At 40.0% G+C, this 17,608-nt stretch overlaps 1 protein-coding gene across 1 annotated transcript in view; it reads left to right on the top strand.

Annotated features, from left to right (window-relative positions):
* The first annotated feature begins 243 nt into the window (after nucleotides 1-243).
* LOC124132693 (mucin-2-like) overlaps nucleotides 244-17,608 on the top strand; it is a 59,584-nt gene continuing 42,219 nt past the window's right edge. The window contains exons 1-2 of the mRNA XM_048388176.1: nucleotides 244-379; nucleotides 9,288-9,465. Coding sequence (XP_048244133.1) covers nucleotides 334-379; nucleotides 9,288-9,465 — 224 coding nt within the window. The 5' untranslated portion in view covers nucleotides 244-333. The remainder of the gene's footprint in view (nucleotides 380-9,287; nucleotides 9,466-17,608) is intronic.

Here is a 17,608-nt window from a genome sequence, read left to right as displayed (position 1 = left end):
CGGCATCAGTCTGGACTAGTGCAAGCAGCCCCACACCCACACATACACGTGCATGCACGTCGCTATATAAGTGCAATAATCTTGGACGCGACGTTAAACCCCATTTCACCTCACCTAATACAAAACACTTGGGGAATTATATTAACATTACCGTGTTGTTTCCCCTTAGTTACACATCTACCAGCAGTGGGTCAGAACTGTTACGATGTGTTGAGGTATTGGCTGAGCCCGTTGATCGATTGTATTGATTTATCCCTGGCACTGCAGGGATCGTGTGAGTCTGTGCCAGGACGTACACGCTCTTACTGAGACATTTTCCATCTTTCAGATAGCATGGTTCTTCTGATCGGATTACTTTGGTTGCTGAGTTTGAGTGGAGGTAAGACTTTCCACACTTTACTATCATTTAACCTACGTGGAAACTCGGGTTGGAATATGTCCAAGCTTGATATTAATGCTGATAGGAGACAAAGTTTGGTCGAGTAGTCAGGCCTTGTGACTTGCAGATCGTTGACACTGTACACCGACAGAGTAATGTATTACCCATTCTCTCGGTCACTGGATTGTTCGGTCCAAACTCGTCTACATGCCGCCAAGATATAACTGGAATGTTGCTGGCGGCTGCAAAAACAAAAAAACGTAAATTAATTTCAACTGTTAAGTAAATCAAAGAAAAGCGCGTTTACATTTCATATATAACTTAAATATTTTGAAATATATTATTGAAATAATTAAAAATTTAGAAATATATTATTCTGATAACTTAATTATTTAGAGTCCCATTCCAGCCAAAATATAACATGGAAAAGAAGCGAGGCTTTATTAGTGTTAAAGTTATATAGTTTATATTGTGGATCCCCCATGGGGATTCCCCATTAAAATAGTCTCTTAGCAACCTAGGGGATTCGCTGTGCTGAGTTGCTTCCCTTGGGCACGCCAGAAACCGAACTGAGGGTTCGAATCCCGGTTCACCCAATTATGTTTCTAGGCTTGTCAGCACCATACCCGTGCTCGTGGGTTTCACCGAAGTGGTAATAAGTGGCCCCGTCATACCAAAGACGTTAAAAATTGGTGCTTGTTGTTTCCGTGCCTGGCGCTTGGTATTAAGGGGCTAAAACAAGGACTGGTCGGCTCGGAGTCAGTATACGGTGTCTGGGTGGGGTATTTATGTTAAACTGCGGCATGGCATCTCAGTAGGCTAGCACTATCAGTCCGGACTAGTACAAGCAGCCACATACACACGTGCACGCACGCAATTATATAATCTTGGACGCGACGTTAAACCCCATTTCACCTCACCTCACCTCACCTCACCTCACCTCACCTCACCTCACCTCACCTCACCTCAGATACTTCAGATATCTTCAGAGCCTTACAAGTGCGCACGGCATTGTGCACTTTCTGCTGACAACGTTAAAATAGTTTATATATAACGTCAACGTTAGAGAGAACCCGTCTCGGTTTACCCACGAAACAGTTTCCATTGGACGTAAAGGCCAAATAGCAGCGAAACGTATATTAATGGATCACTGAAAATCAGTGATGATACCAGGTGTCTGCGAAAAGGGTAAGCATGTCCTGCCTACCGTTTTTACCCGCCACCACACTAATGGCATAAGAAGGTAAGTGTTGGTCACCCGACAGCGCAAAGCAGTATTCATGTATTCATGTAAGCAAACCTGCATCACTTCGGGCTTTCCTCCCACATTAAGCTGACACGCCGTGATATAACTTGAATACTGTTAAAAGCGACGTTAAACCCCAGCTCTCTCATTCACTCACAATACCTGGCAGTAGCGCACAAAGGACGAGCAATAAGCATGGACAGATATGTTACATTTTACTGTTTACTATTTTTTTCTATAATACACTAAAACGAACCTAGGGTTATTCACGACGTCTCAGATTGATTTTTGGTGTTTTCATAAATCACAGATACCCATGATTAATTACTAATTTTTGTATTTTTATTTTCCGATTTTTTAAAAGTCGTGATATACACGATTTAACAATGGTGATTACATAGAAAAGACGTTATTTACGATGTGCTTCACTTCACAGGAATTTCACAACAAAAGATATCACCGAACAGATATCTTCCCTCGTAATACAAAAAAGTGAAGCGTATGTTTGTGTTTGATGTATACTGGCCAAAAAAAGAAACGCATAGCAGAAATCTGTTTTTCAAACTTGACTGTTATTAAAGATGAAGGCTTGAACTCAATATAAATGTCATCGCTAACTGTGAATATTGACCTTACATGTGCATGTGTGAGGCAGAAAAAAACGTCACTTCTTTGGTGTGTTTTAGTAGGTAATCTGGTTTTAAGTTGCCAAGTTAAACTTTAAGTCGGTGTGACCTGTGCATGTCGCTTTTTTGAATGTCAAGGTCATGGGTGTCTGTCATAGATGAACTTGTTCGTTGATGTGATTTAGCTCCACTGCAAATCACTTGCCATGTGTCGTAACTGTCGTTTATTATTATGTGCAATATATTTATTATTGTAACCATGTAAGTTATGCCATGTACACATTTCTTTTTAGCTAATTCAACACAAACTGTGCAACAGATGGGACCAAAATTCACATCTTTAATTTTTTGGTTAATTTGTTTTTAAACGTTATTATTTCAGTTTAGAGTGATTAGAAAAGTGCTATTTATCATCTAAAAATTCTTTTTTCCTGTTGGTATTCAAGTTTCAGTGTCTTCTGGAATTTGAAGTTTTATGTAATGCAAATATGTCAAGTGTTTTTCATTTGCTCCTGTTCGAGTAATTTCCAGTTGATGCATGTTTACGATTGATCTGGACAGTTCATCTGGAGCATGATAAGGAATGTGATAATGATTCAAGTGGATGTGACAGTTGGGCTGGCTGTTGGCGAGATAAAAATATGTTTTAACATAGCAGATGGTGTTTCTGATTTGACAAGGCCTACATTCAGATTCACAGTTTGGTGTGAGTGTGGTCTCTGTGGGTTTCTTATGTAAAGTTATCCATGAAAATCCGGGTTAAAATAGGTCTTCGGCAACCCATGCTTGTTTTAAAAGGTGACTATGCTTGTCGTAAGAGGCGACTAACAGGTCGGGTGGTCAGGCTCACTGACTTGGTTGATGCATGTCATCCAATTGCATGAATCTTGCTCATGATGTCAATCACTGAACTGTCTGGTCCAGACTTGATTATTTACAGACCACCATCATATTGCTTGAATATTGCTGAGTGCAGCGTCAAACAAAGAAAGAAACAAACAAACAATCATGTTAAGTATGGAGGCATGGGTAGCCCACTTGTCGACACAATTCACTGTGCAGAGTTGCGTCCCTAGGACGTGCCAGACACCTATGATTGTAGGTTTGAATCCCGGTTTGCCCCAACTATGTTTCTAGGTTTGTCAGCACCATACCCGTGCTTGTTGGTTTCACCAATGTGGTAAATGTCTGAGACCTGCGTCACTTCGGGCTTTCCTCCCACATTAAGCTGACACGCCACGATATAACTGTAATACTGTTAAAAGTGGCGTTACAACCAAGTCGTTCACTCGCTCATGATAAGTAACGTTTAACTTCATATGGTTTCATAACATTAATTTATAACTCTTCTGTAAGACAAATTGTTTTACCCAGAACAAATATTAAAGGCATTGTTAAGAGAAATATGTTTTATTACCACTTTATTTCACTATTTTTCAGCTGTAAATTAGCATTTGTAAACATTTTTATTTCCACAGTATTAACGAGTCAAAATGTCATTTTTTTTAAAGTCTGAATATGAAACAGAACAAATTTAATATCTATTGATTCGGTAGGTTCAAAGAGTACATAGCACTCGACAATAGTTAAGTATGGATATTTGATGGCATATGATTGAGCAACAATGGCATGTACAAAGACTCCACTAATCACACTGTTGATAGCTGCCAGGTAACTAGTATAAACACTGAAATGGATATTACTTATATATTTAAAGTAGCTTCTCTCTAGTACAAGGACTTACTATCAAACTTTATTAGATCTCTTCATGTGTACTTACAAAGCTCTCTCAGTTGAACAATACGGCGCAAGTAAACAGTCGCTGTCAAATATATTTTCTCTGTTCTTGAAAGCAAGTTAAAAATCGGTGTTGTAAATAAAAAAGAAATATCAAATAGTTCGGTGATAATAAATCAGTGTTATCAATGTTAAGGTTTAATGGGGTAAATCAGTAAGATTAGGCATCTTTAAATGTGACATGAGTGAATGAGTGCATTAATGTGGTTAAACAATGTTGTTAACAGAATTCCAGCTATTACACTGCGACCTGTATTTATCATCCCAAACTGGCTTCTACAGGAGATATCCTTGGGTGAAATGAAGCAATATCTCCCATAAACTTGCATCACAATGCTTTGCAGACCATTTCTGAAGTCATAGGTTACCATGACATCACAATCAAATGACATCACTAATGTCTCTGCCACTGAAGCTGGTTAGCTGTGCTTTTCACACTCAAGACAATCGTGATTACTGTTTTCAAACTGAAAAAGTTTGAAGAATGATTTTAGATAATAAATAGAATCACACCTTGGAGTTTAAAACTTGTGTAATGTTGTGTTGATTTATTTGCTGTCAAAAGACACTTGGGTGAGATTGTCTTCATGATTGAATCTGGACCAGGCAAACCAGTGACTGAAAGTATGAGCACTGCTCCACACCATCATGATGACACTCAATCAGTCAGGTCACAGAGCCTGATCACCCAATCCCAATGCTATAGTCTCCTCTCACCACCAGCATATGGTACTGTAGAAATATATAATCCAACAGGTGAACTGTTAAATGATTTGTTTGATGTTTATAATTTCTACAAATTTAATGTCTCTCTTACATCAGAACCAGAAATCCTGTTTTTCAGCTGGCATCACTCTATAAAACATCTTCAGACTTTCAACAGAAGTCCTCTTCACTGTCAGCTATCCATAACCAGTTATGCATGTAATAGTATTGCACCCCGAACCCAATATTTGGTGACTTGTCGCCAAAATACAGCATCTTGAAACCATACTGGGAGAAATTGCATGGAGAAAAACCTGTAAGCATGCTGCACGTGCAAAAACGGCTACTTAACCTTTATACCGATGGGTATAAAAATTTGGCAGCCCTGCTGAGAATCACCCTCCGATGTTCTGTATACGTGACTCTCATGATGCCAAGACTGAAGACTGTAGAAACAGAGCCATTGGACGTCTGGAAGCTGGAGAAAGTCAGACATCAGTAGCCAGGCACTTTAACGTGAGGCAGAGTACCATTTATCGTCTGTGGCAGCGCTACAGACTCCACAACTCTACAAGAGATCGACCGAGAAGTGGAAGACCCAGGGTCACAACTGCGGCGCAGGACCGCTTCATCCGGGTGTTGCATCTTCGCAACCGGACAATCAGTGCCGCATACACAGCTAACAATGTTCCTGGTCTTCGTAGAGTCGTAGCGCAAACCATCAGAAATCGTCTAAGACAGCATGGGATACGGCCAATGAGACCATATACAGCGCCCGTTCTGCGGCAACATCCTCGTCGTGCACGTCTACAATGGAGCAGAAATGTTCGACCATGGACCCTAGTGCACTGGAGAAGGATATCGTTCAGTGATGAGTCGCGGTTCATGCTGTATCGCCATGATGGTAGGATGCTTGTCTACAGACGGAGAAATGAACGCTACACTCGACACTGTATTCATGAAGTCGACCGATAGGGCGGTGGAAGTGTCATGATGTGGGCAGGCATATCCGTAAATGGTAGGAAAGATCCGGTGCACGTGCAGGGAAGCCTTATGGTTTAAGCGTTCGCTCGTCACGCCGAAGACCCGGGTTCGAGTCCCGACATGGGTACAATGTGTGAGGCCCATTTCTGGTGATATTGCTGGAATATTGCTAAAAGCGGCGTAAAACCATACTCACAGTCTCAGTCACTCACTCTCAAAGAGGATTCTTATTTTGATATCCAACTCTTAGATTTAACAATTAAATTCATCTGGGAATATTTGAAATCATTCAGAGTATGACACAGGCGATATGGTTCTAAATACATTTCATATGTTCCTCGCGGTAGATATAAACGGAATTCAAATATTCCTTAAATAATACGACATAATATGAATAATATTTTGTAATACATTTAGTTACCACAACAATGTACTATTTAAGAAGTTATGAAGACGTACAGGCCAGCGCGTCAAACCGTGCAAGAAACAAGCGTGCCTGCACATTGATTTCATATTTATTTAACGATTGAATTAGGTAGCGATATGCATGTAGATATTTGGAGTTGCGTGTTGAAAGGCATGAAATGTTTGTCTCATCGATAAGACTAGTAATAGACACCGACTTTCCTTTGATTAAACAACGTGTATATGTACCTAAGAATTCAAGTACATTTTGTTTTCAAAGTGTGTTTATTTCTCGGTATTTACAACTGAATTCAATATCGTCTTACAAATCTAAAATGTATATTGAGTTCAGTATGAAAGTTTAGCATTGCATGTCATTTGCATTAATGGTACAGTGCATATTGACAGGTACATCAGTCATGGGTGTGCCGTGTTCTCTCTGTTCGATCTTTTGTTATGTGATCCGGCTGTGCATGTGATTAACGTAAAATATTTACTTAAACTCCTTAACCTCGGTGTTAATATCTACCAAGGACTGACGTATCATGTTTTTGCAGAGTGAAATTATATCTGGATTTGATGACACGTCTGGTAATGGGAGAATATTCCAATGGATTTAAACATATTTTCTTCAGTATATTCATAATCATTCATATAAATTCATTCTTAGTTAGGGGCGGTCGGGTAGCCTAGTGGTTAAAGCGTTCGCTCGTCACGCCGAAGACCCGGGTTCGATTCCCGACATGGGTACAATGTGTGAAGCCCATTTCTGGTGTCCCCCGCCGTGATATTGCTGGAATATTGCTAAAATCGGCGTAAAACCATACTCACTCACTCACTCATTCTTAGTTATACTTATATATACTCCTCAGAAAAAGTTAAGCAACAAATCTATTATGTGTCAGTCCATGTTCATATATTCCAATACCTAAAAACTGACTAAAGCAATACAAAGAAAGAGCACAAACACACATTGTCCTCAAAGGGACCTGAAAAGCGTTTATGCCTAACAGGTTTACAAATGATCAAAAACAGTATCATGAAAACAGTTGTGCAAATGTGCTGCACTGAAAGATGAAAATCTTTAAATTTGAGTTGAAGTCATTTAAGAAACAATGATCCAATGTTCAGTAACGTGTATGTCACCATTAGCTTGAATGCAAGTTTCTACACGTCTTGGCAATGACCAGATAAGCCTATCAAGTGTCTGTTGTGGAATGTTTTGCCATTCTCTCCTTAAGGCCTGTTAAAGTTGATCCAGATTCTGAGGACGAACATGAAGACCAGAAACACGCCTTCCAAGAATGTCCCATGCATGTTCAATGGGATTAAGATCCGGAGACCTTGCAGGCCAGTCCATATGCGTGATGTTGTTGGTCTGAAGAAGATCAGTGACAACTCTTGCTCGATGTGGACGAGCATTATCATCCATAAAGATGAAGGTAGGACCTGCTTGTTGTGCCAGGGGAATGATCACAGGTGTGACAGGTCGTCCCTGTACCGTACTCCAGTCATGGTACCACGTCTGATGACCACAAGATCAGTTCTGTGTCCAACCCTGATGCCAGCCCAGATCATCAAACATCCACCTCCGTACTGGTCGTGTTCAGCAATTGTACAGTTGGCGTATCGTTCATTACGGTTTCTCCACACACGTGCCCTACCATCGTTGAAGTCAAGGCAGAATCTTGACTCGTCTGTGAAGAGAACGTTACGCCAGCGATTGACCCTCCAGTTACGGCGTTGATTGGCCCAAGCAAGTCTCTGTTGTCGATGGTGTGCAGGCAGTGGGATACGTCGTACTGGTCGTCTGGACCTCAGATCCTGAGCGTGAAGTCTGTTTCTTACTGTCTGTGTTGAGACTCTGTTTCCTGCAACTCTCTGAAGGTCATTCTGGAGAGATCTGGCCATGGTAAACCTGTTTCTCCGGGCTAGGGTGGCTAAATACCGGTCCTCGCGAGGAGTTGTCACCCTTGGACGACCTGTGCGTGGTCTCTCTGTCATGAGTCCAGTTTGATGGTATCGAGTTATCGCTCTTGAGATGACACTGCGGTGAACATTAAAATGATTGGCAACAGCAGTTTGGGTGAGACCCCCCTGTACCATTCCAACAATCTGAGCAACCTCAGTTGGCGTTAAATATAAGTGACACCTAGCCATGTCTAAAGTGTCAATGTCGACAAATTGCCCTTGCTGGCAGTTTTCTGCAATCAGGGTGCATGGTGAAGTGTGTAAAACATGCATGTCGTGCATTTTGCATGTGTGTTTTGAGGGTGGTTGTGTTCAGGCGATGGTATCAGTGTTATCAGGAAAATCTACATGGAAAAGGCTTTAAGTCGAGTATTCGTAGGTAATTCTCCTGCCTGAATTTGTTCTCAGTTGATGGCATTCAACACTGATGAGAATGTTGCACGGAAAATAATACTTGTTGCTTAACATTTTGTGAGGAGTATAGTATACATAGTTATATGTTCCTAACCCTTTTTCCGATAATGTTTTATATAAAACGTCTATTTGTGCGAAAATGAATGAATTAAATAATACAATGGGTGTGTATATTGGGATTAAAGTCGCTTCGAACAATATTACAGTTATGTCGCGGATTGTCAGCTTAATGTGGAATGACCTTCAGGGGTTCATTCATATGGTATTCATTTTTTTCCTTTTATCTCAAATGGAATTTGCTTCTTCGGCTTATCGAGTTTTTCTCTGGCGTTGACGTTTTACGAGTATTGATTTAGTATGGATGCTAAAGCGTTGAAAATGCAGTTATTGAAATTATCAGACCAAAGATGATTATTTGTTCTTCTAAATGTTTGTTTTACTGGTTAAAATTATGCGAATGGGTGAATGTTATAATTCGCAGCTATTATCAATATTCCAGTCATATCTCTAAATAAGCTCTAAATAAGCTCTAAATAATCGAACCTTGATCACGAAAACCAACAGGAACAACGGTGGTGGGATACCATTGCATGAGCAACGATCGACGCCGACCGGGTACGATGACACACAAATCAGCCAGCCTACACATTGTGACCAGCCAATCCTCATTAGTCGGCTTTAGGAATGTAAGCTTAAAATGTCACTGTAAATCATTGTTGTTGATAGATAATAATACTTCTTCACATTTTATATGTTTTAGTGACTGATAGCCAGAGACAGCTGACGACGATAAAGCTATTCAAAGCAAAGCGGACATGGAATGATGCGCTCAAATTCTGTTCCGCCAGGTCCATGAACCTCTTGGAGGTCAGGACCAAGGCCAAGGCCGACGTTCTCGATTGGATTGACGCCGAAACTGGGATATGGTACAACAAATTGTAAGTAAATGGTTATTATCTGTTTTGTTTAGTCTTATATCAAGTCATGCGATCATTGCTGGTGTAGACTTGGATCGAGCGTGATTCACAGTTGTCCTTATGGTCCATCCTCAATAGTACAGTGTTGATATATCCATTACATTATGATAAAACCCTAAAAACAATAGTCACATAAACTTCGTTTCAGACGTTACATCACCATTTGTCGCTTTGCACAAATTTTAAGTGTAGACTGTTTTGTGTCTTGTCATTCGAATCGGCGAAGATATGGTAGAGAATCGCATGGGTCTAGTGTGATTACTAGGATCATAATTGAATGGCGACATACTACCCTGGATAATCGAGGATGCTCAGGACTATAATAATGATTAATATAGTGTTACAATGTTAAGCTTTACTTGCATTAAGACCTAAGACATCCGTCATTCTGGTTGGGAATAATGCTGGTAATCTGATCTGCATGGGCTTGTTGCCGGGTATAAAGCTCTGAACTAATTCTTAATATATAGTCACATGTTCTTCAGACATTAATTCGGATATGCAATAAACGAAATAACACTTTCCTGAAAGTCCACTGTACGAGTTCGAGAATATTATCCTAAACATGCGTTAATGAATCACTTTGAAATAGTAGATGATACGAGGTGTTAGCGAAAAGGTGAGTGTATCCTGCTCCACCCGTTTTACCGACACAAACGCATGCAAGGACAAGTCAAGTATTCACCTGAAAAAAAAATACGGGAACATTTGGTACGCGTAAACATAGTTCATTGAATCGAATATTCTTCTTGGCACCAACGCGTCAAATTTGGAAATGTCCTCCACATGTCTACCATAACACATTTCGAATGACACTCTTATATACTCTTATAAAGGTAGGGGACACTCGGACAAAAACTTAAATTTTCCAAAATTGAAAAAGATATTAGTTTCTAGTAATAGTTGTATGATAATAATGAACGAATTGGGAACACTTTACAACTGGTAGTGAAGTACAAATGTACGACAGTACATTATGATCGCCAAATGTTATGTTATGACCGCCAACGATCTTGAAGGACGATAGGGGTAAGGTGGGAAAATTATAAGTTGACGTTTATGAATCGGTAGTGCGTAATACTGCCACGATTTGTCAAACATTCATTCACTAGACAAGACGAGACGAGACTAGACTGCGTATGAGTCTGCCAATGGCGCTATGAGGGAGTCGGGCCCACTCATCTTGCAGCGTCTTGCCAAGTTCGGCCAGCGTGGTCGGCGGCCAATGACGTTGACTCAAACGTCACCCTATCATGTCCCAGGCGTGTTTAATTGAGGAAGGGCCTGGGCTCGGTGCTGGCTCTGGCATTCAATGGTTGTTGTGCTGCTGGAGGTGAGCAGTCTCGACGTTGTGTACACCACTGACATTTGTTGGCAATATGACGGGAACTACTAGTATCTCAAAAGCTGAGTGGCTTATTCATTTTATGAAAGGTATTTTTACGAATGATATCGTTTTCAACACTGACAGTGATGTGTTTGACGATGTTCTTGATGCTTCCTCTGCTTGTTACACTGATGTTGACAAACTTATTTGAGAAACACCTCTATCACAGAATGCAATTCTGGACGCTATACTGCACCGAAAACGTAGGAAGGCTGCTGGTCCTGACCATATTTTTTGTTGAAATGATAAAATGTTCCAAATTTTAGATGATGCCTTTTCTTCATAAATGTGCCAGTAGGATTCTTGATAGAGGTATATTCTCTAGTAGCTGATCTTATTCGATAATTACCCTTATACAACAGAAAGGAATCTTTAACAACTCAGACAACCCTAGGGGAATATATTTAATGAGTATTCTTTAGAAGATGTTTTACATTAGTACTTAATTCAAGGATTACGAATTGGGCTGATTATGCGAGTCTCAGATAAGATTCCCGAAACTCAGGCTGGTTTTTGAAAAAATATATTCAACATCAGATCATATGTTTACATTGTAAGCAATAGTCCAAAAATGTCGATTTTAAAGAAGCTTTTGACTACCTTGATCGTTTTAAACTATGGCACTGTTTAAGAACTATTGGTCTACAGGGGGGATTGTACTCTATATTGAAAGCTAGTATGTATTCAAATATCAAATCATGTGTACGATCAAGTCTTTGAATGGCATTTATGATACAAATAAGGAAGAGAATTTACGGATGTTAAGTCAAGTTCCCCCTTTGTCTTATTACTTTTGGTGTTACATACACATATTCGGTGCTTCATAGCATTAATTCACCTGATGAAGGAGTAAGTAAATACCCCGAAACGCTGTGTTACTCATGATAAAGAAGTTACCATTCATAGATTCTTTTCCAAATATGTACGATGTCTTTGACTGTTCTGTTGGCTTACGACAAGGATGTATCTTGAGCCCTCAAGCTCTGTTGCTCTGTTATTTTATTAGTGAACTGTATTATTACATTTTGGCTAATGGTTATCGTGATATTCAAATGTTCCCAGATGTAAAAGACCATCTGACGCTTCTTTTTGCCGATGACGTCCTTTTTTAGTATCAGATTCTGTTGTTGTACTACAAAAACAACATAATATTTTACACCAACGAGTGGAAAATATGAGATAGTTACGAGAAAAGTAATATTGACATTTTCAGAAGGGGAGGTCGGCTGGCATTTAATGAAAGATGGTTTATGTGTAACTGTTCTGAATCCATATCACATATGTGGACCCAATTGACCTAGGAACATGAAGAAATGTGTTTCGGATTTAACAAAACGTTCAAAAAAAGCCCTTGATTAATGTAATGTCTGTCCCGAAGAAAGTTGGAGCTTTTACAGCGAATATATATTTTATTTGATGCCCAAATTCAAGCAATCCTGTTATGTGGATCAAAAGTATGGGGATTTCAGCGACACGACTATCTGGAACAGCTACATCTTTTAGCCTGTAAAAAAATCTTATCCGTTGGTCCTTCAACACCAATTTGTACGGTCTATGGCGAGTGTGGCAGATACCCGTTGTATATCAATTCCCAAATCGGATGTTTGAAATACTTATTTACAATCCTTGGAATGTGTGGACGCCAAATTCCGAAACTCGCTTATAATTAACTTGTACATTCAAATGACATGGGTAAAGTTACATGGGCATCACATGTTAGAACCCTTCGTTTTCTCATGGCTACGGCTTTGTATGGTTAAACCAAATAGTTGGTGATGTTAAACGCTTTTTGAAACTATTTCGTAAACAATCTTTAAATATGTTTTACCAAGAATGGTCTTCCACCATAGAAAACAGTTCAAGGTGTGACGTGCATAGAACCTTTAAGACTCCTATTCACCCAGAAAAGTACTTATCTACATTAACATTAAAAACCCTTAGACGTCCATTTATTTAATTTAGACTTCGACAGTTAGATCTCAGGATAAATGAAGGAAGGAAAATGTCAACTGAAACATCGAAGAGATTATACGCATAATGTCATTCGGCTACTGAAAATGAACTTTACTTTCCGTTTGTATGTCCTTATTACTGTCATCTAAGAAACAAGATTATACCAGAACGCTATCTGTCAAATTATCCTGTACCTGCTTTTATTTCTCTCCTCTCTTCTAAAGATGATGCTGTGACATGGAATCTGGCATTATATGTTGAAAATGTAATTTCTCCTAGAAACGATTTCTTAAACATTAAGATGTATATGTAAACCTACTATAATGTAACTCTTACACATCCGGCCTTGATGCAATAAGTATCTTTGAATTTACATTTATATTTTATGATCCCCTACATCTTTTTAAAAGTATAAAGAAATTATTTTCTTGGCCCAGTGTTTGTTATCAGACCAACATGGTTGGCAAGAAGAGACTAACAATTGGGATCCCTAAGGATAAAGTCATGTCTCTTTGTGCGATTTTCAGTCAAGGTATAACGGACAACAATGACAAGCTCCACAGACTTCGTCACGGTCAAGTGAAAGAATACTGGCAACGAACTGAAAACTGGTTTCGTTTAATTGCCTATTGTGTTTATTCAACAACGCTTCCTGACACAGCTTGTAAAACGTATGCCCATTTGTTGTCTTGACGCTCCCTTGTCTGTTAATGGGTGAACGGCGGTGTTTACGACACTCAGTTGCTACAACAGCGTTTACTATTTATAACAGCTTACACGTTACAAGTTGTAAAACCACAAGGGAAATAACGTGTAATTGCCAGTGATATACCCCAAAAGGTCTCTCTGTCCATCAGGCTTTGATTGATTCAAGCTATGTATTCCCAAGCCAAAATGCTATTTGTACGTTGTTCAGTCGTTAATGCTTGTCAATATTGATTCTGGCTTGTTATGTCAAAATGGTAAACACGCACACACACGCACACACACGCACACACACGCACGCACGCACGGACGCACGCACGCACACACGCACGCACACACGCACGCACAAACACACGAACTTAACAAACTTCATTTACGACCGCGAGAAATCGAGAACACGAGATGAGAACGCGATCGATATATGATATCGCTTTCGCGTCTCGTGCTATCTCTTTCTCGTCTCGTGCTATCGCTCTTTCGCCTCGTGCTATCGCTTTTTCTCCTCGTGTTATCGCTTTCTCCTCGCGTGCTATCGCTTTCTCGTCTCATGTTATCGCTTTATCGCTTTCTCACGGCCGTAACTGACGTCGATAATAGATTCTATACGGCGATGAAAAGTATATGGATGGATCACTGAAATCGCGTAAAGGGTAACCATGTCGTTCCCTTCCGGTAGCATCCGCCACTCACACAATTTGCGCACAAAACAAAGCGGTCGTTGCCAGACGTATCACAGCAGTTCTCCTGTCATGATCATGTAACGATCAAGTCGATTTTAACATCCCGGCGTGTCAGTTTAAAGTCCATACCTTCACCACAGAACTTTGATAGAACGTGTATGGTGCTAACAAACCATTGACTACACTCAGTAGGACAGAGGGATTCGAACCAACGACCAGCGCCTGGCATGTGAGTGAGTGAGTGAGTTGGGTTTAACGCCGCTTTTAACAGTATTCCAGTCATATCACGGCGTGTCAGCTTAATGTGGGAGGAAAGCCCGAAGTGATGCAGGTCTCTGACGTTTACCACTTCGGTGAAACCCACGAGCACGGGTATGGTGCTGACAAACCTAGAAACATAATCGGGGCGAACCGGGATTCGAACCCACAATCATAGGTCTCTGGCGTGCCTAAGGGACGCAACTCTGCACAGCGAATTACGGCGCCCTAGACGACTGGGCTACCCGTGCCCCCGCGCCTGGCATGACTTAGAAGATACATCACTGCACAACGAATTGCGGCGCCTTGGGCGACGTTGCCTGCCATGTACCCACCCCATCCCCATAATACATGGAGGAAATAAAAATTTAAAAAAACTTAATGAAAAAGTCCGAGTCTACATGTAATTAAACGGACTTATTTGGTTACTGACTTTAAGTTCCCTTTATTTTTGCGGTGATCAAAAAGTGTCATCTTTTGTATGGTTTTACGTTGCTTTTGGTAATATACACCTGGAAACAGATATTGCAACACCCATATGCTTCATCGTACTTCCATATTACCATCCACTATATCAAATATGCGCATTCTAGTGACAATATACTGCACCATCTGCATCAATTGAAATTAATGGAGTAAATGAAGGGCAAAGACGAACACGGAAGATCTCTTTCCATACGTTTATGTGAAGGGCAGAAGAGAAAAGACCTTTTTTAACACTCAGGCCGGGATACTCGTAGGCCATGGGCTACTTAGGTCCACCGTGCACCCCCCCCCCCCCCCCCCCCCCTCTCCCCCTCCCCCTCCCCCCCTCCCAACAAAACCTACTTTTTCTGAAGCCTTAGTATGTCCTGAACATGAAATCATATGTTAACATTGAAAATACAGGGATGCACTTCCTGTTTTCATCATATTTGTGGAGGTACCCTCAAAATCGCGATTTTGCAATCCGCGTCGAGTGTCATTTTTGTACTTCAACAAAGAGGTCAATAAATGTCTTTACAATTGTCCAATCTCTATGTGTTATATATCAAAATAAAGCTGAACTTATTCCGGTTACAATTATGTTATTTTCATTTAAATATAATGAGAAGTATAGTGGCTATTAAACTTTTACTTAGTAGAACACACATATGCAAATTTGCTCCACGCAGATCGCTCAAACTTTCCATAATTTTCTATTATATGGAAAAATAAATACGAGGTAATCACAAAAACAAAACACAGGCTATAATCTAGATATATATAACTTTATCTTGAAAACAAATAATTTGAATAAACATTATAATTGGACACATGAGAATTCAAACTATACATCATGGTACAATCCATAGAATTACCATTTACATTATAGATTTCTTTTCACTTAGAATAGCTTTTGTAAATGAGGTACAAACAGTATATGCATGAGATGGTGGAGTGATTTACATGGAAGATTTCATAATGACATTACAGAATGTACAAAGTGTTTTACAACACTTATTTTTTTTAAATAATAAAAGGTTCTTTAAATTTAACCATATTTGGGTTTTAGCATATGAAATTGGAACATATATTTTCCGTTGGTGTTTTTTGAAAAGGACAACAAAAAATTTAATGGAATTCATCACCAACGTCGCTAATGTCGCAGAGTTTACACGTTCGTTCATTGGCAGGGATTTCGTGCCACCTACCTAGATCAATAGGTAAATGGTGGCTTGAGGCTGTAAACAATAGGCATTTTACAGCCAAAAAGAAAGGGATTTAAGCCGACTTCGCACCATTTTGTCAGACAGAAGACTCGTTTTCATTCGACGCTTGAACTGAATGGATGACGTCTGGTACGTCTCGGAAAGACCTTCACCCTGTTGAGTTGTCACAAGGGGTCGCCCTCAACGCTGACAGTCTTGACGTCATACGTTTGCTGGTGTTTCCTGACCAATCGGCTAGTGGTGGATGGACGATGACCGACATCTCATGCAATATATCTCGGAGAGACATACCGGCATTCAGCATTTCTAATAATTTGCCATCTTTCTTCTAAAGTCAGTTGCTATGTCCCCCACAGCGAATTATTGAGACAGAAATCAATTTATTTTTCAACATCAAACTGTATTGCCTTGCTGCATCCTACCACAATGGCACGCGCAGGCCTAAACATAATGTATGGTGTACAGAAAAGGACAAAATTTTCTTTCAAACAGATTACAGTTTGTTTGTTGTTTAACGCCGCCATCAGCAATAGACCAGCTATATGGCGGCGGGCTGTAAAGAATCGAGTCTGAATCAGATTGACATCATGGGCATTGATCCATCCAGTTGGGATACGATGACATGCATCATCCAAGTCAGCGAGCAAACAGATTAAAAATATATCAGTATCAACGTGCGAATGAGGGTCAAAATATATGGGCGCTGTGATACTTATTTCAATGTTTATATTTCAGCAATATCACGGGGTGACTCAAGAAATGGTCTTCACAAATTGAACCAATATTCATATGGAGAATCGAACCCGACCATTCGGCTCGACGAGCAAACACTTTAATCTGTAGGCTATCCCACCGCCCTTGAACTTAAAGGGCAAGTTCACACGGAAATGAACCTATTTTTCTTGTACTTTTTCCACATTAAAAGTGTTAACCTAGAAGTGTCATAGACAAAAATATAAAAATATCACTAATAATTGACATATTTTTTGCATTAAAATGATTTATATTTTTCACATTTACCAAGTGTTCTATTTCCATAACAAAAACACCATGGCTTATGCCCCTTACAATATGACGTCATTGGTGCCAGTTGATAAACATTATGACGTCATCATGCTTTTTAGAGCCGCTTCACGTGGTGTAGGTACAGGTGTGGGATTCTTGCGTCTCAGATGCCAGCCAGCATAGTGTTATGCTGAGTCACCACTGCGCCGGAGTGTGTCGTAGGCCATGTTGTTTTACCACTAAAAGGTACTTGATATCTTTTGCGTTGAGAATAGACAGGGACCCAGTTGAATTGGCACCAATTACGTCATAATCTAAGGGGGATAACTCAGGCCTGTTTAGCTCGAAAAACGAAGGCCTCATAACGGCATATCATTTTCACACAATTGTGAGCTTCCTACTCTCACTGTGAAAAAAATGAGTGT

The sequence above is a fragment of the Haliotis rufescens genome, unplaced genomic scaffold, assembly GCF_023055435.1.
Source record: "Haliotis rufescens isolate VD_foot unplaced genomic scaffold, xgHalRufe1.0.p SCAF_7, whole genome shotgun sequence".
Lineage (NCBI taxonomy): Eukaryota > Metazoa > Mollusca > Gastropoda > Lepetellida > Haliotidae > Haliotis > Haliotis rufescens.
This window is presented reverse-complemented; position numbering and strand designations above follow the sequence as displayed.